The 27,501-nt window shown below is 45.5% G+C and overlaps 1 protein-coding gene across 1 annotated transcript in view; it reads left to right on the forward strand.

Moving 5' to 3' along the window:
* Window positions 1–27,501, forward strand: part of CD302 (CD302 molecule) — a 231,649-nt gene that overhangs the window by 62,227 nt on the left and 141,921 nt on the right. The window contains exon 3 of the mRNA XM_069616353.1: window positions 23,803–23,925. Within this exon, the coding sequence (XP_069472454.1) occupies window positions 23,803–23,925 (123 nt within the window). The remainder of the gene's footprint in view (window positions 1–23,802; window positions 23,926–27,501) is intronic.

Here is a 27,501-nt window from a genome sequence, read left to right on the forward strand (position 1 = left end):
CTTGGACACCATGGATTAGCTTTGGCATAATTCCCTCCATCCGCCTCCCCACCACCTTGGCCAGAATCTTAACGTCAATATTTAACAAAGATATGGGGCGGTACGAGGAGCATTCCGCAGGGTCCCTCTCCTCCTTGGGCAGGACTGCTATTATGGCCCCCATCATGGACTCTGGGAGGATGCCGTCTACCAGGACAGCATTGAAGACTCTCGCAAAGAACGGGGCCAGGGTAGAGCGAAATCTTTTATAGAAATAGACAGTGAAGCTGTCATCCCCAGGGAAGGTTCCCACCTTCATCCCGCCTATCACCTTATCAATCTCATCCTCTGTCACCGGGCCCTCTATCCCCTCTGCCATCTCCCGCGAGAGGGATGGGATTTGTATGGAGTTTAGGAAATCCTCTATCTGGGAGTCGTCGCCCTCGTACTCCGAGGAGTAGAGGGTTCTGTAGTATTGGCGAAAGGCCTCTCCTATGTGGGAGGAGTCGCGGCCGAGATGTCCCTGGGTATCCCTCACCTCTTTCACCCTTCTACTTCTCTGGACTTCCCTTAGCTTCCAGGCTAGGATTTTATCAGCTTTGTCCCCTTTCTCATAGTATTTTTGTTTCACCATTAAGAGGCTCCTCTCGGTTTTGTGTAGGAGCAGATCTTTAAGTTGAAGCCTGTAGTCCTCCAGTGCAGCCACCCGGGCCCGCTCTATAGCTTGGTCTGAGGAGCCCCCCGGCTGGAGACAGGCTATTTTACCCCTCAGGGCTTTCTCCTGAGCTTCCCTCTCCTTCTTCTTCATGGAGCCTATTTTTATGAGGACTCCCCATAGGGTTGGCTTAAAGGCGTCCCAAAGTGTGTGCATGGCCACCTCCCCGTTGTCGTTTAACTCGAAAAACTCTGTTATGGAGTCGAGGATTTCCTGGGCCAGTGCCTCGTCTCTTAACAGGGCATCATTGCATCTCCAGCGCCCCCTACGTTCTTCACCCCAACCCAACGGTGATTCGGACTATGTCGTGGTCCGACCAGGGGACTGGGTCTATCCGGTAGCCCGCTACATATGGGGTGAGGACCTCGTCTACCAAGATGTGGTCTATTCTCGAGAACGAGTTGTGGGTAGTTGAGTGGTAGGAGAAGGAGGGGGTCCCCATCCCTGGGAGATGGGATTGTATCCGACAGTCCCAGGTCTCTGTTAACCCTTTGGAAGTCTTGCGCCATGACCTCATCTGTGTGTCTGAGGTGCTGGGGGCCAACCCGTCTTCTATCAATAGTCGGGTCTAGGACCATGTTGAAGTCTCCCCCCACCACCAGTGGGCCCTAAACGAACAGTCTCAATTTGTCCCCTATCTCCTCCCAGAATTGGGCCTGGCATTCGTTAGGACAATACACTACTGCTAGTGTCAAGGGGGACCCCTGCAAGGAACCCCGCACCATCAAGTACCAACCCTCGGGGTCTCTCTGGATGGCCTCCTTTTCAAAGACTGTATCCCTTGCCACCAATATGGCCACCCCTCTTTTTTTGGTCTTGTGGGAGGCATGAAAGACTTCTCCAATTCTGCCTCCACGCATTCTGGGCTCTTTTCCTTTTGCCCAGTGTGTCTCCTGCAGAAAGAGCAGGTCAAGTTTCACCCTGCTGAACTCCCTATGGACCAGGGATCTCTTCGTGGGGGTATTCAGCCCCCGCACGTTGAGGGTGCCCACACCCGGGGCCGGCCGGACATCAACCATGATCTGTGTTTTCCTCTCTATTTGCCACTGTCATTGCATCATTGCTCCCTTCCTGCTCCCATTGTTTAATCTTTTGGACACTTTCGGGGCCTTCTCCCAACTGCCCCCTAGACCCTTTCCCCAACAAACAAACCCCAACTGATTCGTACTCCCCCCTCCCCCCTCCCCGGCGTCCAGCCAGATAGTTCCGCCATTTATGGCATTTTGGCCAGACCACAAGCCCGCCTTCTACGGCCAGGCAATCTTTTCACAAGTACCTATTTTCTTGAGCCCCCCCCCCTCCCTTCGTCCCCCCGGTCGGCCCCGCCTTACTTGCATTGCCCGGGGATTCAGGGCACTACTTAGACTGCAGTTTCTCGTTTCCAGACCACCAGGTGGTCATGCCCCATTTCACGCCCCATGGTCTGAGCTCCCGTGCCAAACTCGGCTGGGATACCCTGCACTCATCCTTCGGAGTCATTCCGTTCTCCCTCCTTTGCCGGGGAGTGTTTATCTTCCTGAATTTCTTTGGGCCGGATTTCTTCCTCCTTTCACTCGACGGGACCTGGCCATTCGCTCTACCCAGGTCAGGTCCCGTTGGCCCCCTCCGAGGGGCCGGGTCCGTCACGTAGTCCTGGATGGCACCCTTGATATCCTCTTTGGTGGTCAACGTCGTCCGCTGGCCCAGGTATTCGAAAGTTAGAGAGAAGGGGTAGCCCCATCTGTATCATACCCCCTTCTCTTTTAACAGGTGTGTGAGGGGGTGGCACATCCTGCTCTTGGCTAACGTATATGCGGAGAGGTCCTGGAAGATGGAGACCTGGGAATTATTATATGTGACTTCCTGAGCTTTTCTGGCAGCCTCCAGCACCCGAGTCTTGTCGGCGTAATAGTGGAACCGGACCAGAATCGATCGAGGTCCACCCGCCCGTCCTCCCGCCCTGTGCACCCGGTCAAATATGAGTTCGGTGGTCATCTCCTCTTCGAAGAGGAGGGCTATAATGTCTCGCACCACACGAGTGACCTCTCGCTCCGTCTCCCCCTCTGCCTCAGGAACCCCAAAGAATCTGAGGTTGTTTCTCCGTTCCCTGTTTTCAAAGTCGTCCATTTGTCTCGACCTCGCCTCCTCCCGTCTTTCAAGGGCAGATAACCTCATGTCCATCTCCACCTCCAGAGTCGCTGAGGAAGACTGGCTGGATTCCACCTGAAGGAGCCTATCCTCCACCTTGTCTATTCTTTGGCCCATTTTATCGAACTTTTGGGAAAAGTCCGAGCGCATGTCTCTTATCTCCTGCAAAATGGAGGCAAAGCTACTTTCCATTGCCTCTGCCGAGGTCGCCGAGGCTTCAGACTGGGCCATTGCACTGTAGTGGGGCGGGCTGAGAGCACGGGGCCTGGATTCTTGGTAACAGTATTTTTGTAGCTTTCTCTGCCAGCCCATCCGTCTGCCCGGCTTACCGTTAAGTGTGCCTCGCTCCTGCGGGGGCTACAGAGGCACCTGGCGGGTCTACTGATAACTCGTTCTCCCCTTCCCGGGCAGATGCTGTTGGGCGGGCACACACCCCGCCAGCCTCAGGCGGGGGCCTAACACCCAGAGCGGGGGTCTTCTGGGATCCACTGCGCACTCCAGGGGGGGTGCCTAGTTTCCTCTGGGGGGGGCCGATGCTCTGATCCGCCTATGGTGGTGGTGGTCGTCGGGCCCGGGGAAAGGCGGGCGGGACCCCTCCTCTGCGGATTCTCAGCAGTTCACCCCGCCCGATCGGGGGCCGCAGGAGAGGGTCGTCGCCGCGCCTGCAGGTGTTGAACTCGGTCAGCGGCGGGAGACAGCTTCGCTGTTCTTCTGGTCTCTCGCGTGGGGCGCCAGTCCCGGCGCGGAGGTAGGCCTCTGGATTAGGCAGCCTACTGCTCCTCCCCCGCCCAACTCTCCGGAGGCGGTTTCGCCACCGAGGCCGCAGCTCTGGATCTCAGCCTTCCGGGGGGCTACCGAAGCCGCTGTTTTTCTCGGTGGGGGCCCCGAGGGTTAACTGCTCGTGTCGGCTCCTTCGTTCTCTGTGGGGGGGTCTCGGGGGTGTGGGGCTCAATCCCCAGTTCGACCTGGCCGTTGGCGGAGCGCGAGTTACAGGCTGCCATTGCCTGTGCGCCCCCTGGTGGCCCGTTTTATTAAGTTTTCATTGTTTAGCTGCGTGCAATGTGCATTCATTTCTGACTAAAGGTTTTCTATGTTGTAAACCATTTTAAGTCTTAATAAAAAATAAAAAGAAGATACAGGCAACAGTGCAGGGGATGCCAGGAGGCAGTCCAGGTGTGCAACTGGATGGGCAGGGACCAGGGCCCAAGTTCAGAGGGTAGCCAGGTGACCGGTGCAGTATCAGACAGGAGATCAGCATGGTAGAAGAAGAGAGAAGGCAGAAGCAAAGAGGAAGTTCTTGAGATGCTTCCGGAGCCAGAGATGGTTCTGCTCACGTTTTAGAGATGCAGGGAGGCTGTTCCAGAGGGAGGCATCCGCAGAAGAGAGTGATCGCGGAAGAGAGTGATCTGCCCCCAAATCATTGATTGGAGAAGCGGCTAACCCTCAAGGGGTTGGGAGGTGCAGGAGCAAAGAGCTCGAGTAGGAAGATATTTCCGAAGAGAGAGTTGGAGTTGAAGGTATTGAGGTCCCAGGCCCCAGAAAGCCTTATGGACAATGCAGAGGGTCTTGAACTTAATCCTTGCCACCACTGGGAGCCAGCGGAGAGATTTCAGGGCTAGAGAGATACAATCCTTGGCCTTCAGGCCAAGGACAAGTCTTGCCTCCTGTTCAGGATGAGTTGTAGCAGACAGAGAGTAGAGGCAGGTTGATTTAGAAAGAGGCTGTTGTAGTAGTCCAGCCTAGAGAGAACCAGAGCTATGGAGACAGTGAGCTTCTGGGGGAAGGTGAGGAAAGGAAGAATACCTCTGAGGAGGTGCAGCTGGTAGTTTGACTTCTTAGAGATTTCAGAGATGTAAGGAGAGAAGGAGAGTGTGGGAAGGAGAGTGTGGAGGCAAAGATGACCCCAAGGTTCTTTGCCTCACAGGTGGGAGCAGGAAGAGGGCCAAGTGTGGGCGGCCAGGGAATGACAGTAAAGAAAGGTGCAGATGAGCCGATGAGGAGGACCTCTGTGTTACTGACATTAAGGCAGAGTTAATTGGCGGCATACCACTTATGGATTGCAGACAGACAATCCCGGATTAGAGAGTGTGAGGAGGCGGCTGAGGGGAGCCTGAAAGCGAGCTGAGTGTCATCCGAATTGCACTGAAAGTTCAAGCAGAGTGCCGCTATGCGGTGGGCGAGATGTGCCAGGGGCGGTGGGGATTTTGGGGGGGGGGTTTGCGGTCGGTCAGAGAGGAAAGAGTTCAGCCAGGCCAGGGCCTGATCGGTGATACCCAGTTTATCACGGAGCCAGTTGAGCAGGATGGCATGGTTGACCACATCAAAGGCAGAAGAGAGATTATGAGGACAGAGGGGTGGTTCGCATCCGGGTTAGACAGCAGGTCTTCACAGATGTTCAGGAGAGCAGTTTCCCTGCTCTGGCCGCTCTGAAGCCAGACTGATGGTCATGGAGACAACCAACAGATTCAGTGTCAAGATTAAGCTGGGGGATGGCCAGCTTTTCCAAGACTTCGCCAAGGAAAGGAGTAATGGAGATCGGGCAATAGTTAGCCGGACAGGAGGGGTCAGCTGAGGGTTTCTTGAGAAGAGGGTGCACAAGAGAGTGTTTCAGGGGGGAAGGGAATGTTCCAGTGGCTAAAGAGTGGTTGCATAATTCCGCCAAGGCTGGTGCAATGGTGTCAATGTGGTCCTTGATGGTTTTGGATGAACAGGGAAGAACCTGTCTTGACGAGACTTTCATAGATTGGACTTGTCTAGAAACCTCATAATGGGTGAACAAAGGGAAGAGAAGGGAGGAGGAGAGGTGGCCGCAGGAAGGCCAGAGGTAGAGGAGAAAGTAGAGGAGGAAGAGAGAGTGGACAGGATGTCCTGTTTTTTTTTTAGATGAAATGTGACGCCAAGGCCGTGTAGAGAGCCTGGGTGGGGACGGGAGAGGTAGAGACTGCAGCAGCATTTTCCAGCTCCTTGCAGATTTTAAAGAGTTCGGCCGAGTTGTTAGATGCCGCAGAGATGCTGGATTGGATGTGAGCTCTTCTTACTGTGGACAGAGAGTCGGTAGTGCCTTTGTAGCAAGGTGCAGGCCAGTTTGTCAGAGGATGCACAAGATGCTAGCCATTTCCTCTCGGCCACCCTACACTTGCGTTTGGGTGACAAGGTTGCAGTCTTAACAAGAGATGCACTTGGCTTTGGGCTTCAAGCGGATCTTCATGACGAGGGCAAGTATATATCAAGAGTGTCAGAGATAGATGAGTGGAGGTTAGAGAGGGCTGTGTCAGGATGTGAGTCAGCCAGAGTTGCAGGAGGGGGAGAGAAAGTGGCGGCAAAAGCCTCAACTGACACACGCTTTGTGGGTGGTAGTGTGGGGGTTGGCTCGGCCTGAGGAGGGGAGAGAATAGAGAGAGAGAGAGAGAGAGAGAGAGATCTACAGGAGAGAGGAGTGGTGAGTGGGTTAGAAAGGGGGAGGTCTGAGGAGATCAGAACATCCAGAGGGTGCCCTGCAGTGTGGTTTGGGCCAAAGTGAAGAATAGAGCGAGAAAGAGAGTCGCAGAGTTTGCGAAAGAGACCAGAGGAGAGACAGGAAGCATCCAGGTGGATGGTTAGGTCTCAGAGGAGGAGGAGGAGGAGTTTTATGGACAAGGCCAGAAGGGAGGATGAGAGGTCCGCCCACACGGAGAGGAAGGAGGTTACCTGACCCGGTGGCCAGTAGATAGTAGCCACAGTGAGAGAGTGGCCAGGAGAGAGCCTACACACCAGGCATTCAAAAGAGGAGTATGCCTGCATAGGAATGATGGAGGCAGGAATCCACTCCGGGAAGATCAAGGCTACACCCCCCCCAGGACAGTTGGATCTGGGCGCAGAGGAGAGTGTCAAAAGCGTGACACAGCTGGCTGTGAACCATGTCTCGGAAAGACCGAGGACATCAATGTCGAGTTCTTCCAGGAGTCGGCAGATGTCAGAGGAGTGTTTGACAGCTGATCAAGAGTTTAGAGTGGCAATAATGAGAAGGTTGACACCCTTGAAAGACTTCCGGGGAGGGGTACAGGTCCGAGGTGAAGGAGCCCCAAGGTGGGCAAAGGAGGGAGGAGGAGAGGGCAAGGTTGCCAAGGAGGAGGAGGAAGGCACCAGAGAGGTGACAGAGGAAGGAGGCAAGGAAGCCGCAGAGAGGAAAGAAGGGACAGCAGGAGAGGAAAGGACGGAAAGGAAGTTGATGAGGCGCGGGAAGCGTCTATCAAAGAAGAAAGGGTCCAAGAGGGCTTCCCACCGGGTGCCGCCAATATAGGAGAGGAGGGAAAGGGAGAGAGTACATAGACCATACGTGGAGTCCATAGGTCTGACTAAGGAACGACAGAGGATGTTGGTGAGGTTTTGTTTGGAGGAAGTGCTGGTATAGGTATCTGCGACAGGGAGGCCTGGGTTGGATACCAGGATTTGCTTTTTCAACTTCTTCCTACCAGACTTAGTGAGAATGATAGGATAACCAATAGAAAAGCAGTTAGAGAACATAGGAGCGACAGAGAGCACCACAGAGGATGCAGAGGGAGAAGTGGAAAGATGCAGAGGGGGAGCTGAGGGGTGGTGGAGCACAGTAGGGGGGGGCTACACATGGGGCAGCACAAGAAGAGGGGTGCAAGCAGACGAGACACGAACGAGACAGGAAACATTTTGTACAAAACACAGTGGGCTCAAAGAGACAAATAAGAAGAGCAGTCAAATAGATATGAAAAAAACACACCAAAAAAAAAAGTTAACAGAGTAGAATGAGGGAACATGAAAGAAAAAGGACACAGCAGGGAACAACCAGGCTGAGCGGGCACGTAACAGAGCAAATATCACAGGAACCTAAGGAGAAGAGTGAAGAACATACAGAAGTAGGCAGTTACAAGTATACATCAAGAACAAGGTAACCTGAAAGAAGAAAGTTACTTTCTTGGCTAATGTAATATAGTAACTTCTAACCGCTATACCCTATGTTTGCATGGTTTGAATGGCAGTAGCCAAACCAAGGAGGGATCTTTCCATTGCAACCTGCAGCGACAATAAAGGGTTTGATTAATTGGTTAGTCCATGACATTGGCGAAGGGTGTTCTGTAATCTGGCTTCACTGCTGGATGAAAAGCAGTGGCACCAAAAGTTTACTTTTCAAAAGACCATGCAATAATGTGGGTCTGAATACGGCCAACCCAAACATTTGGATGTGGCGGAATTTCTGTGTTATGGTACACTCCGGGCTCACCCTGGGCTGTTAGTGAGAGTAAAGGACTTGGTAGAGGAAAATTGAAGGTACTTCCCAAACACTCACCCCACCTCCTCTTAGGGATTGGAAAACGTTCACTAGGTTGTTGTAGGACAGATGCTGGGTGGCGGAAACAAGGATGTAGTTTGGAACTCTTGGAAATATAGACATATGCATGAGAAGTGATCTCACATCTGTTCCTGGCTAGTCTCATTTGCTGCGAGAAGCTCTGGCAGTCTGTGAAACTGGATCCTTGAAGTTCCGTGAGCAGGTCTCTCTCGAATTTGCAGTAACTGGTTGTTGATCAGACGGTACACTAGCATCCTTCACCGGCGGAAGTGAAATTTGCAAACTTGTGGTAGCATCCTTGCTACAGCCTGGCCTGCCCCTGTCCTAGCAGCTGCCATGACAGGCACAGGTGGAAGTTCTCAATGTGTCCAGTTATACACATAGGACATTGTGTATGGACCCACAGATATATTTGTAAGTGGATTCCTAACCCCGTCTCTCCTACCACTTGCAATCCCGTCCTTGATTGGTGGCATACAAAGGACCAGCACATTAAATACAGGCATTTGTATTCAAACCACCGATCAATGCAGTTACAAAGGTAGCCTTCTTCCACCTATATCTCCTGTGAGTAGACCTGCCTGTAGTGGGCATTTGCCTACCATTAGACCCCTTAGTATTTCTCCTAGGTGATGTAGATGAACGGGGGATTTTCACTATGGGAGCAACACATACAAAGCTGGCCAACCAGATGTTGATGATCGCTCTGTGGTTGGTTGTAGTGCCCCCTCCCCCCTTTTTACATACGTGCTGGTCTAGGCCATGGCATGTATGCGCTATGGAGAAGATCACATCAACACTTTCTGCCAGATTAATCAAATATAATGCAGTTTGGGAACAATTTAGAAGAGAACCATTCCGTAATTTGTATTTGTATTTATTGTTTATGTAGCGCTTTACTCCAAAGCGCTTTACAGTTTAACAACAAGGAAAACATCAAACATGGAACATAGAATCAATAAAATATTCATGAATCAAACCAGAAAAAGAGCATGTGGAACAATTTGCATTTGAGAAGGAAGAGAGAAGGAGAGGTATGGGAAGGAGAAAAGGGAAGGGAAAAGGGAGTAAGGAGGGTAGTAGGTAATACCATGCCAATGGAAAGCCTTCTTGCTCCTATGAAATGTGCGAATGAATTAGTGTATTTATGACATAAAACAAACTTTCTGGTCTTGTCCGGCTGGTCCATTGTATAAACAACATATGTATGATGAACATTGATTTTTCCTTTTTCCTCCTTCTAGGCTGATCCACACCTTCCTTTTCCTCTTCTATGTAATATGAAGATTAGTAGTCCTTGTTTGTGAGTTGTACACTATATCACAAACAATACAGATATTTTTTTTAAAAACACCCAGCATCTGTCCCTATCACGACCAAATATGAGGTGTTACTAGTAAACAACTCAGATATAACACTGACACATCATATTCTGAATCCAGCTTCCCTAAACCACTCCCATTGACTGAACAACATGACTGTGTTGTCATTACTAACCAACTCCTTCAGCTCAGACTATACTTGTTTAACACTCCATCACAAAACACTGACTTAATATACTTTGTTGACTGATCTTGGCAAAGGGATTAGAAAGGTCGGCTCATGGCCGCATATGCAGTTTGTTCACCCCGGGAAGTAGTGGAGAACAGTAGACTACACCATGTTTATTTAAGCACAAGTAGCAGAACTGGTTGCACTGACACACGCATGCAGTCTTTCAGGCCAAAGTGTTAACAAATAAACTGACTTGGTGTTGCAAGCGATTCTGGACAGTTGTCGAAGCAAAGAGGCTTCCTTACATTCTCAGGTTCCCAGATATTGAAACCATATCTAAGTAACAACCCTTTTAGATTACATTGTTAGCCAGCCAGTTGGTAATCACAAATTACACTGCGCCCCAGCCGGTTAAGGACAAGATTGTGTGGTAAATGGTTAGCAGATACTGCTACTAAACAGGTTTCTATTTCTGACAGGCTGAATAAGTTGTAAGGCTAAAGAGTCAAACACAAACCTCTCCATTCATGACACTAGAGGACCTAGCAAGCATCTAAAAAACAGCCACAGAATCAGAAAAAGACTTGGGCACAGAGCGATTGTATATCATTTGGCAAGATGCACGTGATCGCCTTCTCACACCAAAGGTATAGGTATTCTACTTGTCTCGCGTTTATGATTGACTCGGCCATGTAGGAAGTGGGTGGCAGATTTATTGCCACATTCGGACACGACTGGTATGCCCCAGATTTGTCAGCCATAACGCAGGCTTATTGTAGAGAATGTGACGTTTGCTAGTACACCAATGTTGGGTGAGATGTACAAGCGATGCCTGGAGCACATCCAAGACCTTAAAGACTGTTCACCAACCTTCAAACAGATTTCACCCCATTACAGAAATGCAACAAATATCATGTCCTTGTGATAGTGGCCTATCAGTGCTGTCACAGACACCATAATAGTTGCGATGTGGGGCGCCTGGAAGCATAAACTGTTTTATTGATTTATTAATATGTATATAGTCAACAAAGACTTTACATATAAAAAAAATACCATTTCCAGGTTAATAAATACATATACCTTAATAAGACAGATGCATATCAGCTAAAAATGTAAACTACAATCATAAAATAAATTTATAAAATGAAATAATCAATATAAAATCCCTTTAGATAAGTTTTTTAAGAATATTTAAACACACTGTGTAAAATAACATCATATGAAATAATAAGTTAACATCATAAACTGTTATAGGGGCACCTTCTTTACTGGCCAGCTGGTGAAGGGGAACTGTTCACATCCTTACTGATGTTGCACAAGCTACACCCTCCAACTTGCCTGAACTTTAGAGTGGCATAATGGGATTTTGAAGAATAGGCCAGCTAAATTGTGTTCATAGAAAGACCTGAAGTGGCCGTAAGTGCTTTTTTTGGTACTGCTAGGTCTGCGCAGCACAGCCAATAGAAGAATAGGATTGAGCCTCAACGAGGTGTCCGGTAGACATTCCTTCATCTGTCAAGAGGGCATATTCTAGTATTCACCTTATTGATGTCATGCTGAACTATTGTTTGAGGTTCATGTCTGCTATTAAGTCTTTGCACTCACAGGTACGAGAGTGGCACAACCCAAATGGCGCGCACAGCGCTTCAACTCTCTCCAGCATGGATATTTGTTCTAGTTTCAGGTATTGCTTGTAACTGACACTGCTGTAAAAGTTTTCCATGCCACATACTGTGAACACAGTGCGGTACCTAAGAATGGAGGCCAGGCTGTGGATAGTTAGCCTTGTGGTAGGAGTATTGTATCTAACAACACTTCTTAATGAATTGTAACATTGGGACAATTACACCCAAAATGAATGCTTGATCAGAGGGCTGCAGAGGATTAATGTGACCAATGTTGTACAGTAGGAGATATGTCATGACCTGGCAAAGGGGAACTTGTGATTTTGGAGGGACCTGGCAGTGTGCTGGGAGTATGTTTACACTGAGACTTTCACTTATCTTTCTCAACATTAGCTTGATGATGTATTGATTGTTTTCTTTATTCTGCTTACTTAATGTTCTTTTTCAGCAGTTTATTTGTACTGTGGGCAGTTTTTGGCTTTTGGCAATCCGTGTTCCCTCCCTAATTCGTTTTCTCACCTCATCAGATTCTACAAATGATGATAGATTATCTAAGTCACATCTATAACCCGTCAGTTAGGTTACTGGTGCTGTTAATCGTGATACCCACTTCTGGGCCCTTTTGAATATTAAAATTACATGTAGAAATCAAGATTCCCCACAAAGAAACTCAAATTTGGAAATAAAAAAAAAGAAAAGAAATGAACTGATGCCCAAAATAAAACCTAATGAACAAATGAAAAATCAAAAGCTAACTTAATCAGAACAACTTAGAAAAATATAAAATGCAACACAGCAAAATAAACCTTTGAGAACTCCTCTAGTTAAAAATAAAACACAACTAATTAAGTTGTCCTTTTCTTGGGAAAATAAAATGCAAATCAGCTGCTGCTGCCTTTTCTCCTTCATTGCTGATCAATTCACCTCCAGTTGTTGAGAGGCTTTGCCTTGCTGTCCAGAAGCCTCACCAAATCCACAAGGAAGCAACTAGTTGCTGATTAGTTTATAGACCGCCATATCCATAGCAGTTTAAATATTAAGGTTGACCCGCGAGATTGGATAGCCAGAACGGATTTAAAGCCTCGACCAACACTGTGCAAGAGTTTGCAGGGATTAGCAGTACTTTTTTAATACTTCATGTTGAACTAATCCAAAGTAGAAGGCCCAGATCTCCCTTGACTGTATCTGGTTCCACCATTGAATGCTTATCTACTTCAGATTCTTCACACGCAGCAGCCAGTAGACACTTTAATGTTTTGTGGTTGCTATACAGATGCCATAAATTGAATAGAAATGTGATCAATGGACAGAGGAAGACTTCTGCTACGCACATCAGAATTATAGGGGCCAGTAAGGCAGCAAAATCTTTTGGAAAAAGCTTGCAAGAGCATATAGCAAATTGGGTGGCAGCCTAGAATGTTTTCTTTTTAAGAGCAGGATTTTGGAAATAGGCTCCCACTCTTGATAATGCTTTATTGCTCTAATATTTGGTTAATACATTTACAAAGATAAAGAAAATTTAATTTGTTTTATGCTTACTTAAATGAAAGCACATCATTTGACTGTATGGATGGTCATGGCCAGAGGCTAGGTTTAAGTGATGTGGGATGCCATTGGCGCTACTAATGATAATTAGTCTTTACACTAATTCTTGGGAGCAAGCAAAACACATATCGGCTGCAAGTATTTCTGGCGAAAAATCACCACAGTTAATTTGTGCCCAGTGGACCTAATACCGAATATTGTGAGTAAAGCGGTATTACAACCCCCACGCCCCCACCCAGTGCGAGTGGTCAGATAATTCAAACATTTGTGTATGCAGATGATGTGATAGTCTGACACGTAACCCCAATCGGCCGGCAATGGTCCCCAGGAGCAGCCTATGAGTACTGCATATCCTTTGTTGATCAATTTTAGGAAACGAAAGCAATTAAAAGACCTACTCCTTTGCTGATAATGAAAATGGGCATGTTGGAGGAGTGTACACATTTGAATGTAGCACCCAGTAGTAAATCAGATTAGACAACTAATTGGAAAATACTTTACTTTGAGGTGCTGAATCTATGCAAAATCTGTGAGAGGCTGCTGTGTATTTCATATGTAAAACGTTGACTCTAAGTCCCAGGAAATGTTATTGTATGGAATGGAAATATTTCCATCTGAAGACGAGTTAGCCCTCAAAACAATATAAGGCCCAGGATGGAAAGGCTACTGGCTGTACCCAAATTGTGAAAGATCAATGGCTTGCGACTGGAATTAGATATAACACTATTAATAAAATAGGAAATGGAGAAATGGCTGGGGTAAATGATCAATTTGGGGACTGTGTATGATATACCTTGAGGGTTCTTTTTTATGGATTGAACCTTGGTTTTAAGACACTGAGGAGGGCATTCACAGATGTTTAGATTCATTGGTTACAATGGACCTGGATTCCTTGGTAGACCTGGGGCACTGGTGGGTTTTGGTAATTGCAGCCTGGGTGGGATAGTGTAGTGGGTGGAAAGGAAAGGCGTGTATTACTACCTGCCAACCCTTAGTGCACTCCAGAGGGAATAAAATCCCAAAACGTATTAGTGTTGCAGGCACGTGGGCTATAGGAAGGTTCCCACTGCTTGCAATTCAGATTTTGACTGAAGGTATGATTTCTTTTTTTAGGTTTTAAATTCCTAAGGTACAAGGTGGTTAGGCAAGGTGTACAGTCACCGCTTCACTGTTGTGTTATATCCAACAATAGTATTTTACTTTTTTGGATTCAATTCACAGGGTGTCACAATTTCGCAAATCCATTATTTGATACAAAATATTACAACCTTAGTGAAAGTAGAAAAACCCTTCATGGGTTATTTTAATCAAAATATATAGTTTTTTTCTCAAAGCCTTATTGTTAAATACATTCTAAATCATAAAACTTTGTTTTCATACATGAATTCACCAAATCCCTTTTTGGGTAATGACAAAATAAAGTAAGACAAATTTCTTGGTTAAAGTCACCAAACCAAACTAGTATCAAGATTTATCAGTGTGTTGCCAACGCGTTTCGGACTTTTCTGACAGTCCATCTTCAGGGCTAATGACACTATTTGTTCCAACAATACATGTGTTTCTTGAATTCAATTCCTACGATAAAAACATAGACAATATTTTCACTATTAGTGTTCTTGCATCACTTATTCAAAATAATGGGAAACTCAACAGTAAGAAATAACAACTTGAAAGGTTGCCTTTCAGACAATTCAAAACATTACTTTTAACGCACCTTTTTCTATTGCCTCTGGCACCTTGCTTCCTGATTCTTTGACACTATCTTGTTGATAGGTTAAATACACCTAATCTGCTCTGTGTGTGAACAATTGTACTTCAAGGAGAATTCTTCTCAAAGAGTTTCTAGAAAAAAACCAACAGGGGGAGATTATTTTTTGGATACTTGGTAGGCTCCACTGAGAATTATATTTGCAAGTTATAAAAGTGAACCGCTATGTGTTAGTAGAGTAGATCCAGGGGTATACTATTCCCCCATAATGTTAATCTGGCTGTATTCTTTTAACTAGATGCACATTGTGCATACTATTTATCTAGTCAAATGATGTAGGGACCAGGGCTGCGCCTGTTAAATCTGTTCTAAATCTCTTTCTCACCTCTAGGTGCAGAGTGTGGGTGCCTTGTAAGTCCTTGGGTATCCGGAGCATCGAGCGGAGCTCTTCGGTTCGTAGCCTTGCCTGGTGGTAACTGTTCTAAATAGTGTGGGGAGCCTGTGCGCATGCCCGTGAGCGGACCGGGCCGCTTACTATTCGCGCATGCGCACGGTGGAAGTTCGTGTCTAGTCTGACTTCGTGTGCGCGTGGGCGGGCTGTGCCACTGATTCCACGCGCATGTGTGTCGACAGGAGCTCGGTCCGATTTCGTTTAGGCATGCGCGGGTGCATTGTGTGAACCTCTGTTGCGCAGATGATGTGCCCGTCTAATCGCAACTCGGTTCAGGACCACTGTGCCTCCACGCATGCGTATGCATACCTGATGTATCTCGGGGAGGGGCGAGCCCTATGCTGACTTGCAGTTTAGTGAGCCGGTACTTGCTAGGTAAGGCATCTTATCCCATCCATTTGGGAAGATAGGATAAATTAATATGGTCAATCTCGAAAAAATGACATATATTTTTTATAAAAGAAGGTTCTGCCAAAAATCTGTATCATAGAGCCACAGTGTGAATGAGTGGGGAGTGACGCAGACAGCTAGTCTGCTTGGGTCCCCTTTCATTCCACACTGTGGCTGAAACGTGACACGATAGTCTCTCTCCTGCCTCTCTGCTACCTGAAAGGCCTGTTGTTTCAACATTTTAACAAGTTGGTCTCTGCTAATTAGATGGCTCACATTCTGTGTGGTTTATGAGCCAAATTTTGCTTTTGCATATAATCAAACGTTTCAGCCACAGTGTGGAATGAAAGGGGACCCAAGCAGACTAGCTGTCTGCGTCACTCCCCACTCATTCACACTGTGGCTCTATGATACAGATTTTTGGCAGAACCTTCTTTTATAAAAAATATATGTCATTTTTTCGAGATTGACCATATTAATTTATCCTATCTTCCCAAATGGATGGGATAAGATGCCTTACCTAGCAAGTACCGGCTCACTAAACTGCAAGTCAGCATAGGGCTCGCCCCTCCCCGAGATACATCAGGTATGCATACGCATGCGTGGAGGCACAGTGGTCCTGAACCGAGTTGCGATTAGACGGGCACATCATCTGCGCAACAGAGGTTCACACAATGCACCCGCGCATGCCTAAACGAAATCGGACCGAGCTCCTGTCGACACACATGCGCGTGGAATCAGTGGCACAGCCCGCCCACGCGCACACGAAGTCAGACTAGACACGAACTTCCACCGTGCGCATGCGCGAATAGTAAGCGGCCCGGTCCGCTCACGGGCATGCGCACAGGCTCCCCACACTATTTAGAACAGTTACCACCAGGCAAGGCTACGAACCGAAGAGCTCCGCTCGATGCTCCGGATACCCAAGGACTTACAAGGCACCCACACTCTGCACCTAGAGGTGAGAAAGAGATTTAGAACAGATTTAACAGGCGCAGCCCTGGTCCCTACATCATTTGACTAGATAAATAGTATGCACAATGTGCATCTAGTTAAAAGAATACAGCCAGATTAACATTATGGGGGAATAGTATACCCCTGGATCTACTCTACTAACACATAGCGGTTCACTTTTATAACTTGCAAATATAATTCTCAGTGGAGCCTACCAAGTATCCAAAAAATAATCTCCCCCTGTTGGTTTTTTTCTAGAAACTCTTTGAGAAGAATTCTCCTTGAAGTACAATTGTTCACACACAGAGCAGATTAGGTGTATTTAACCTATCAACAAGATAGTGTCAAAGAATCAGGAAGCAAGGTGCCAGAGGCAATAGAAAAAGGTGCGTTAAAAGTAATGTTTTGAATTGTCTGAAAGGCAACCTTTCAAGTTGTTATTTCTTACTGTTGAGTTTCCCATTATTTTGAATAAGTGATGCAAGAACACTAATAGTGAAAATATTGTCTATGTTTTTATCGTAGGAATTGAATTCAAGAAACACATGTATTGTTGGAACAAATAGTGTCATTAGCCCTGAAGATGGACTGTCAGAAAAGTCCGAAACGCGTTGGCAACACACTGATAAATCTTGATACTAGTTTGGTTTGGTGACTTTAACCAAGAAATTTGTCTTACTTTATTTTGTCATTACCCAAAAAGGGATTTGGTGAATTCATGTATGAAAACAAAGTTTTATGATTTAGAATGTATTTAACAATAAGGCTTTGAGAAAAAAACTATATATTTTGATTAAAATAACCCATGAAGGGTTTTTCTACTTTCACTAAGGTTGTAATATTTTGTATCAAATAATGGATTTGCGAAATTGTGACACCCTGTGAATTGAATCCAAAAAAGTAAAATACTATTGTTGGATATAACACAACAGTGAAGCGGTGACTGTACACCTTGCCTAACCACCTTGTACCTTAGGAATTTAAAACCTAAAAAAAGAAATCATACCTTCAGTCAAAATCTGAATTGCAAGCAGTGGGAACCTTCCTATAGCCCACGTGCCTGCAACACTAATACGTTTTGGGATTTTATTCCCTCTGGAGTGCACTAAGGGTTGGCAGGTAGTAATACACGCCTTTCCTTTCCAGTTTCTTTATCAGTCCCGAGTGGCCCCGTGACATTCGCCCTGGTGCACCTGAAGTCTCACTACATTTGAATAAATAACAAACGTATTTGTTTTCACCACCATTTTTAAATGATATAAACGCATAAGCAACCCATAGTAGTGCCTCCTCTTCATTTCCTCACAATTGTTGTTCCATCGGCCACGATTCTTGGGAGAGCACACACACTTAACCATCCAGTAATCCACCTAAACAGCATGTCTTTCAACAAAATCGAACAAAGTACAGACAGAAGAGCCGAAACATTAGGCTTCAGTGAAGAAGAAGCAAAACGCATCTTAGCATTAATCAAACTAACGACCGAAGACCTAACCACATCAGAGAAACCAGAGGCACTCATTAGACAATTAGAGTGGAAAATAAGACGTGAAATTAACTTGAAACTACACGCCTCTACCTTAGCACGTTATTATAAGGCACAGAGAATACCTCGTGGCCTTAGAGTCAACTTGGAACCAACCTTATGCAAGGAAAACCCCACTTTTGTGAAGAGGTGGCGCCAGATTTTAAACAAATGCTCATTGGACCTCATACTTCTCACCATTGAAGAATTGGCACAGAATCTGAAAACACTAAGTGAAGACGTGGAAATCCTTAAAAATTCACTAAGTAAATGCTACACAGAGGACCAACTCAAAGAAGTGTTGGACGACACCAACCAGAAACTACAGAAATACAAACAGGAATTAGAAACCAAGAAGATACGTAAATTTCGCAGGGATACACTTGACTATAAGTTGGACATAGTGTACACATGGCAGGAATACTATGGACAACGTCCGAACAAGCCATACCAGGGACAGGTACTGAAACCAGCCAAACCACAAGCCGAAGTTACAACCTCAGATGCATCAAGTACAGAAATGGATCCAACAGTGATACCAGAAACCTCCCAACCAACTGTCCCACAGGAAGAAATACCATCTACAGAAGAAACGCCTTTTTTAGAAATAGGCCAACAAGACGTGGACAAAAGAAGAAACGCGCAAAGGAAGAAGACCCAGAAAAAGACCTAGTAATCAATATCTCGTCACACACCCTGACTCACCCAGAACTTCGGGTACTCCGCAAAGGTCTGTCCTTTGTCCCCCAGAGCAACAGCACACTTCTGAAAGAAAAAATAGACTTCTTTAGACTATTGAGGAAAATGAAATTAAAAATATTTTTCGATGACCTCGAAGAAGATCAAGACCCTAAAGAAACACCAGAATTTCTTGAGTTTAATCCAAAAAGCCATTTTTATCCTCAAGTACAGAACCATGTGCTCTCTACTTTCGAAAAAATGATACTCCAAGACCTCAAAAAACTGGAATTCAAGAACAGGGGCTATGGGAATTTCTCGAAATGGGAAAAGCAGACTCTAAAAAATCTATTGGACAACCAGACGATAATCTTCAAACCCGCTGATAAGGGAGGCGCGCTAGTCTTAATGGACAAGAGCGATTATCTGGAGGAAATTGAGAGACAACTGGCCGACACAGAAACTTATATTGAAATCAACTCCGACCCTACAAATCAGATCATGACACTAATCGAGGAAACTCTCGACGAAGCTGAAGAAATGGGCAAAATCTCGGAGAAAACGCATAAGTTCCTTAACAACAAACATCCAATTATGCCAGTACTATACATACTGCCTAAAATTCACAAAAGATTATTGAAACCACCAGGTCGACCAATCATTGCAGCTACAAATAGCATCTTAGAACCCCTAGCACAGTATCTGGACCGAATACTGCAACCTTTGATTCAGAACACAGAGACGTATCTAAAAGATACAACACATTTTTTACAAAAACTACAAGATGTTGAATTTGTAGCGGGCCGTGACATGCTCTTCACCATGGATGTCACATCCCTCTACACTAATATCACCCATGAGACCGGTCTAGAGGCAGTAGAGTGGATGCTCCTAAGAACAGCAGATTGCAAGGCAGATCGAGTGTTTGTACTGACTTTATTAAAATTGGTTCTAATGAACAATTTTTTCAAATTTGGAGAGCGCTATTTCTTACAAGTATCAGGAACCAGCATGGGAGCCGCCATGGCACCATGCTATGCTAATATATTCATGTTTTACCTAGAGTATGAAAATGTCCTCACCCCCCCAAGATGGTCTCGACACCTATCACTCTACACACGATACATTGATGACATCTTCGGTATCTGGACAGGTCCAGCAGACGAGTTGGAACAATTCTTTACCATGATGAACCTAATGAACCCCAGAATCAAGTTTACATCAGTCACTAGTGACTCTAGAATACACTTCCTTGATGTCGAAATCTACGCGAAAGAAGGAAAACTAGAAACAAGGATCTTCACAAAGGAGACAGACAGGAACAACTTACTACTAGCAACAAGCTTTCATCCTCAAAGAACACTGGATAGTGTACCGTTGAGCCAATTTTTACGATACAGGCGAAACATCTCTGAAATGTCAGAATTCTCCAGACAATCATCAACCTTACAAACAAAGTTTATCGAGAGAGGATATGATAGAAATCTAATTTCTGAAATCAAAGACAAAGTTAACTCAACCCAAAGGGATACTCTACTTACTCCCAGAACCAACCAAGATCAACAGAAATTGGTATACGTTACGACATACTCCACCCAGAGTAAGAGGATCAAAAGGATTTTTCAGAAACATTGGCACCTGCTCCAAATGGATCCGAAATTGCTACAACTCTTCCCAGATATACCAACGTTCGCGTACAGGAACAATAAATCCTTACGTAACAGCCTGATTAAAGCAGACATAACTACCATGGGAACCGGAAAAACTACATTCAAGGGTACTGTCCCCTGCCACAACTGCCAACATTGTGACAATATATTAAAAGGCAATACCATCAGCCACCCATACACAGGAAAACCTATCCCCTTGAAACACTCATGCACGTGTGATGCATCAAATGTCATTTATGGACTCAAGTGTCCTTGTGGCCTATTCTATGTGGGCATGACCACCAGAAAAGTAAAAACCAGATGGTCAGAGCATAAGTCTAACATCAGAACAAAAAGTCAGAAATCACCCGTGGCCACACACTTCTCAGAAGCTAGACACTCGGTAGCACAAATGAAATGTGTTATACTCGAACATGTAAAACTTGGCCCTAGAGGCGGAGACATTCTAAGAACTCTCCACCAGAGGGAGATAATATGGATTGACACCCTTGACTGCCTTAGCCCTAGAGGCATGAACATAGAGTTTGATCTAATGTGTTATGTTTGAATGTATGCATGTTTCGGGTCACAAGTATGTAAATGTACAGATGTCTCTTCTGTTAAATATACTCTACCCTACCTCCGGGCACCTAACTTTGTAATTCCAACTGACTAATGTACATGTCTTAAATGCCTTGATGTCAGCCACGTTTGATTATATGCAAAAGCAAAATTTGGCTCATAAACCACACAGAATGTGAGCCATCTAATTGGCAGAGACCAACTTGTTAAAATGTTGAAACAACAGGCCTTTCAGGTAGCAGAGAGGCAGGAGAGAGACTATCGTGTCACGTTTCAGCCACAGTGTGGAATGAAAGGGGACCCAAGCAGACTAGCTGTCTGCGTCACTCCCCACTCATTCACACTGTGGCTCTATGATACAGATTTTTGGCAGAACCTTCTTTTATAAAAAATATATGTCATTTTTTCGAGATTGACCATATTAATTTATCCTATCTTCCCAAATGGATGGGATAAGATGCCTTACCTAGCAAGTACCGGCTCACTAAACTGCAAGTCAGCATAGGGCTCGCCCCTCCCCGAGATACATCAGGTATGCATACGCATGCGTGGAGGCACAGTGGTCCTGAACCGAGTTGCGATTAGACGGGCACATCATCTGCGCAACAGAGGTTCACACAATGCACCCGCGCATGCCTAAACGAAATCGGACCGAGCTCCTGTCGACACACATGCGCGTGGAATCAGTGGCACAGCCCGCCCACGCGCACACGAAGTCAGACTAGACACGAACTTCCACCGTGCGCATGCGCGAATAGTAAGCGGCCCGGTCCGCTCACGGGCATGCGCACAGGCTCCCCACACTATTTAGAACAGTTACCACCAGGCAAGGCTACGAACCGAAGAGCTCCGCTCGATGCTCCGGATACCCAAGGACTTACAAGGCACCCACACTCTGCACCTAGAGGTGAGAAAGAGATTTAGAACAGATTTAACAGGCGCAGCCCTGGTCCCTACATCATTTGACTAGATAAATAGTATGCACAATGTGCATCTAGTTAAAAGAATACAGCCAGATTAACATTATGGGGGAATAGTATACCCCTGGATCTACTCTACTAACACATAGCGGTTCACTTTTATAACTTGCAAATATAATTCTCAGTGGAGCCTACCAAGTATCCAAAAAATAATCTCCCCCTGTTGGTTTTTTTCTAGAAACTCTTTGAGAAGAATTCTCCTTGAAGTACAATTGTTCACACACAGAGCAGATTAGGTGTATTTAACCTATCAACAAGATAGTGTCAAAGAATCAGGAAGCAAGGTGCCAGAGGCAATAGAAAAAGGTGCGTTAAAAGTAATGTTTTGAATTGTCTGAAAGGCAACCTTTCAAGTTGTTATTTCTTACTGTTGAGTTTCCCATTATTTTGAATAAGTGATGCAAGAACACTAATAGTGAAAATATTGTCTATGTTTTTATCGTAGGAATTGAATTCAAGAAACACATGTATTGTTGGAACAAATAGTGTCATTAGCCCTGAAGATGGACTGTCAGAAAAGTCCGAAACGCGTTGGCAACACACTGATAAATCTTGATACTAGTTTGGTTTGGTGACTTTAACCAAGAAATTTGTCTTACTTTATTTTGTCATTACCCAAAAAGGGATTTGGTGAATTCATGTATGAAAACAAAGTTTTATGATTTAGAATGTATTTAACAATAAGGCTTTGAGAAAAAAACTATATATTTTGATTAAAATAACCCATGAAGGGTTTTTCTACTTTCACTAAGGTTGTAATATTTTGTATCAAATAATGGATTTGCGAAATTGTGACACCCTGTGAATTGAATCCAAAAAAGTAAAATACTATTGTTGGATATAACACAACAGTGAAGCGGTGACTGTACACCTTGCCTAACCACCTTGTACCTTAGGAATTTAAAACCTAAAAAAAGAAATCATACCTTCAGTCAAAATCTGAATTGCAAGCAGTGGGAACCTTCCTATAGCCCACGTGCCTGCAACACTAATACGTTTTGGGATTTTATTCCCTCTGGAGTGCACTAAGGGTTGGCAGGTAGTAATACACGCCTTTCCTTTCCAGTTTCTTTATCAGTCCCGAGTGGCCCCGTGACATTCGCCCTGGTGCACCTGAAGTCTCACTACATTTGAATAAATAACAAACGTATTTGTTTTCACCACCATTTTTAAATGATATAAACGCATAAGCAACCCATAGTAGTGCCTCCTCTTCATTTCCTCACAATAGTGTAGTGGGTGGCCAGGCCCGCCCATAGCAAGGACGTGGGTGGGTCTCTTCCACTCCTGTGCCCGGAGTCCTCCAGGATGGAGAAATCCACGCCCCCACCATCCTCCCAAGGCTCTGAGGGCAGTATGCTGCTGCTGCATTCTACAGCAGAACCATGGCACCTCCTGATAGAAAATGGTGGTGTCCCCTTTATAGACACTCAGCCCTTTGCCTCAGAGTCAGCTGTTTCTATCTCTCCTTGGAGTGGGTGTGCCTCCACAAACTGATCACCAATTCTGTGAAGGTGCCCCCCCCCACCATGTTATTCTCCTGCTCTGCTGCATGGGCTGGCATCTACTGGGTGCTTCTCCCCTTGACGAGGGCTCTGGCACCTGCCTCGGGCTTCAACGTTTAACATGCTGGGGGCTTGTGAGAGGCCCACTTCGTTCCAACTGAAATTTCGGCCCTTACCCCTCAACAAAAAGCTTGCCTACAGTGGTGGCAGTTCGGTTCGAGCATAAGCATTGATTTTCTTGGCTCTGGTCCAGGGACTGAATGCTTCCGTTCAATAAAACTCATTTTAAGTCACAGCTATCAAATTTAAAAGATGGGTTATCGTCTGTATCCCAAATGAGAGGAAGTATTACTCCAAGATGAAATAAGTCTATGAAAATAGAATATGCCAACTGTACTTTTTAACAAGTAGTGAAAAAACTTAAATGGTGGGATTAATGAATTAAGAGGTACCATTAGAAAGGTATTTTAACACGTTTTTATGGGAGGTTTGGCCAGCATTTTTACATGATTTTTTTTTGTATGGTTTTATAAACCCGATATATGCATGTAAAAAAGAAAGGTATGAATATGTTTTTTTTCTCTATTCTATAGTTTCTGGAGCAGACATCGTCAGTATCAATAATGAAGAGGAAAACCAGTTCATTACGGACGCATTTAAAAATCAGTGGAAAGGACAAAAAGAGGTTTTTCTGGGACTATTTTTTGACACAGACGGTGAGTGAAGAGATCTGTTCCTAATGCATTTTTCTAAGGGAAATACTTAAATATGTTATTTTAATGAAAAACATTATTTTAACATTTTAAAACATGTTTTACTCTCGACTCCAAACTGCCGCTGTCCTCCACTTTCTCTGCCCCCCCTCTAGCGCTTCATTCATCATAGCCACATCTCTACCACAGCTGGCCTTACTGCACTACCTGCACTTAAAATGTCTAAGTTGATTATCCTTTATCTATGTAAGTCCACCCATATAGTGTCCCCTGTGATTGTTCCATTTACTCCTCTCCACAACCTGGTCAGAAGATCACTCAAACTCACCCCAATGTAAAAGGATTACTGCTTTCTGTCCAATCTGATTCCAGATTTTAATCCTTTTGTGATTAAAAGAGTATTGTTGCATCCTGTATATAAATAAATAAAATACATTTCCTGTTGTAGGGTAACCTGTGGTGCATTGTATCACTTTAATTGTACTCTGAATGTTGCATGAAGAGAGAGAATGTATTTGGCCAACAAACTGTGAGCAAAGGGAATTGGTCATTCACCTATGTTACTACATATGTCCCTTCATCATGCAGCAATTTTCTCTGATGTCAGAAAACATTATTCCTTTTGAAAACCTACGTTAGTCAGGGTTCTCATTGTATTTCTAAGGAGGCAGTTGTACATGAGCAATACTCCCACAGTTGCAGAATGATTCAGAGTACTTATGCTTCAAAGAGTACAAAATGTATATTCAAGAGCACTCACTGTAAATTTCTGTAGCTCATCTTGTATCAGGCCAACAGCCCTTCACCAGGATCACACACATTCCCAGGTCATTCGAATCAGCGAATAGTGGGTGTGGTATTGCCAGCCAGGCATCTGCAAAGGAGTGATTTCCGTAGGGCGCACACCCGAAAACCGCAAAAATGCATAAACGCGTAACCGATGGGCCAAAATCCCAGATAACATAGACAACTGAAAGCTCCAGGTACACTTTGATAACCTACGCTCTGCCCCACATGGATTTATTACTTAAAAAGATGGACCTGGGGCTTGAGGTAAGGGCGGCCTGGGCAATATAGTGAAGTGGGTGGCCGGGCCGGCATTGAGCAAGGATCTGTGGTGGGTCTTTTTACCCCTGAACCCAAAGTCCTCTGACCAGAGGCTCTGAAGGCAGTGATCCTGGGCTTGATGCTGCTGCAGTCTATAGCAGGGTGAAGCTATGGTGCCTCCAGATAAAAAATGGTGGCATCCACACACTTGACCCTCAGCTTAACAGTCAAACACAGAGGAAATGGGCTACTCTGCCCTTAAGGACGTAGGTGTGTGGGCGGTTGGAACAAAGTGCAGCTGTATCAATAATCAGTTCCTAGGTCAGGAAAAATGTAGGAAAATAGTTGAACATATTCTACTACACATAATTCATGCAGATCACGTAACATGGTGCATCAACATACACACTTACAAACACTATACATTGTTGCGCAAACATCTGCGCGGCCTGTCATTTTGTTAAAACACAGCTTAACCATTACATCGAGCAAGTGTGTTTAGTAAATGTGACACTTGATGGCAAAAAGAGTAACACATTTCTCTCTGTGGTCAACACATTATGTTTCCGGCGTCTTCGGTGTGTTGCGTCAATCAAACAACATCAAATGTATTTGTCCCAAGATTCCTTCATCAGGACCATGAAGTTAAAAACATGTCGGAACAATCCCTAGTTCCTAAGGATCCTCATCTGATTTGTGCGCTTTAACCAAAAGAAACAAACTATATTAAAATCTCTGACCTTTTTGTATCATTGTTATTAGTATACTCATGTAGTTCCATAGTAGCCCACTGACCTTCTATTTCTTCAGCATGTATAGGGCTGGTCACGCCATGCAGCAAGATTATCACAGGACCATGTGGTATGACATCCCTCGCCACCTATAATTCAATCAGAGCACATCGCTGTCTATTGCTGTCATGAGCACTGCTCCCGAGAAGCCAAGTCAAGCACAGCATCCCCGGAAGCAGGCTCACGACCCTCGTCCCCGGCTCCAGCAAACCCCTATTGGGGCCCTTTGGACCATGTCCTGGCGCCTCTGGCGCCAGGCTCATAAGGAACCTCAGTCCCGGCGCCAGGGGCGCCGGGCTCATAATTCTTGCAAAGGCGCTTGGGTGGACCTACCTTTAGCAGACCATGCTGCATACTCACCTTTGCAAATGCTGGCAGGATGAAGTCCCCAGCCTTCTGCTGGGAGAAACTATTCCCTGAACTGGGACTACTTTCTTACCTGGGTGGGGCTGGTGCCACTCCTTAGCTCTGGAACACAGGAACTCTTTTACCTGGGCGAGGCTGAGGAAGAAGTCACCCAATCACTCCAACACTATTTAAACCACACCCGATTGGGAAAACGTGCTTCGCGTTATTCTGCATCTGCAGCAGGACGCTCACCGAGTCAGCTCCAGCATTCCAGTGACATCTCCAGCTTCAGCTCAGCAACCTGTGGAAGAAACACACGAGAACTATACTTACCATCCAGGAATCCAGACACCGGCAGAACCTGCAAGCAAAAGAAACATAAGGTTAGCAAGTTGCAACACGTTCGCAGCCGCGCTCGCTCACCTGATCCATCTGTACTTTCACGGATTCTTCGCGGCCTTCTCTTCAGCAGCCTAACGGCACATGTGAAGACAAAGAACATTGTTAAGTAGGAATCGGGTGAAGGCGGCCGCATTTACTTTTCTTACCTGCTTTTGTGCGCGTATTACGATCTCTTCAACCGCAGCAGCCCGGCACCTGAAAACAAGAAAAGACATTATTTAAGTGCCATTAAAGACTGCAAGAAAGCCTAACACTTACATGTTTCCCCACGTGCATCCGCGACTGGGAAAACGCCCACAAGGTCCCGACACCTGCAAATAAGAAAAGAACATTGTTAGAGGTGCTATAATAAGGTCACAGATCATTATACTCACGTACTTCGCACGTGAGTATAATGGAAATAGCCTCCGGACCGGTAACCCATACCACCACAGAAGTGACGTTATTAGGCCAAGATGGACATCGGGAGGTAATCGTGTTCGATGTGATCAAGGCCCCTCAGTTCCAAATAATTCTGGGGATCCCTTGGTTGGAGAAATACAATCCTCAAATTGATTGGCGAGCAAAGACGATACAGTTCCCAGAGTGTGCACCTACTTGTTATCCTCGACTCACTATTGGCCTAGCGGTAGCAACATCCGAAGGACCGCAATTGCCTCCAGAGTATCAAGAATTCCAAGATGTCTTTCAGAAGGAACAGGCTAATACCCTGCCTCCCCACAGATCTTACGACTGTCAAATAGACCTGATACCCGGAGCCACTCCCCCTTGTAGTAGAATTTACGCCCTTACCGAGCCTGAAAATCTCCATTTGCGACAGTATCTAGACCAGTACCTGGCCAATGGATTTATCCGCCCATCAAAGTCTCCTGCATCCTCGGCTCTGTTCTTCGTACCTAAAAAAAGAAGGTGACCTTAGAACCTGTATTGATTATCGTGCCCTGAACCAGATAACGGTAAAGAACAGATACCCCCTACCTCTGATTCCGGA

Source organism: Ambystoma mexicanum, chromosome 9 (genome assembly GCF_040938575.1).
Source record: "Ambystoma mexicanum isolate Mex_15411 chromosome 9, UKY_AmexF1_1, whole genome shotgun sequence".
Lineage (NCBI taxonomy): Eukaryota > Metazoa > Chordata > Amphibia > Caudata > Ambystomatidae > Ambystoma > Ambystoma mexicanum.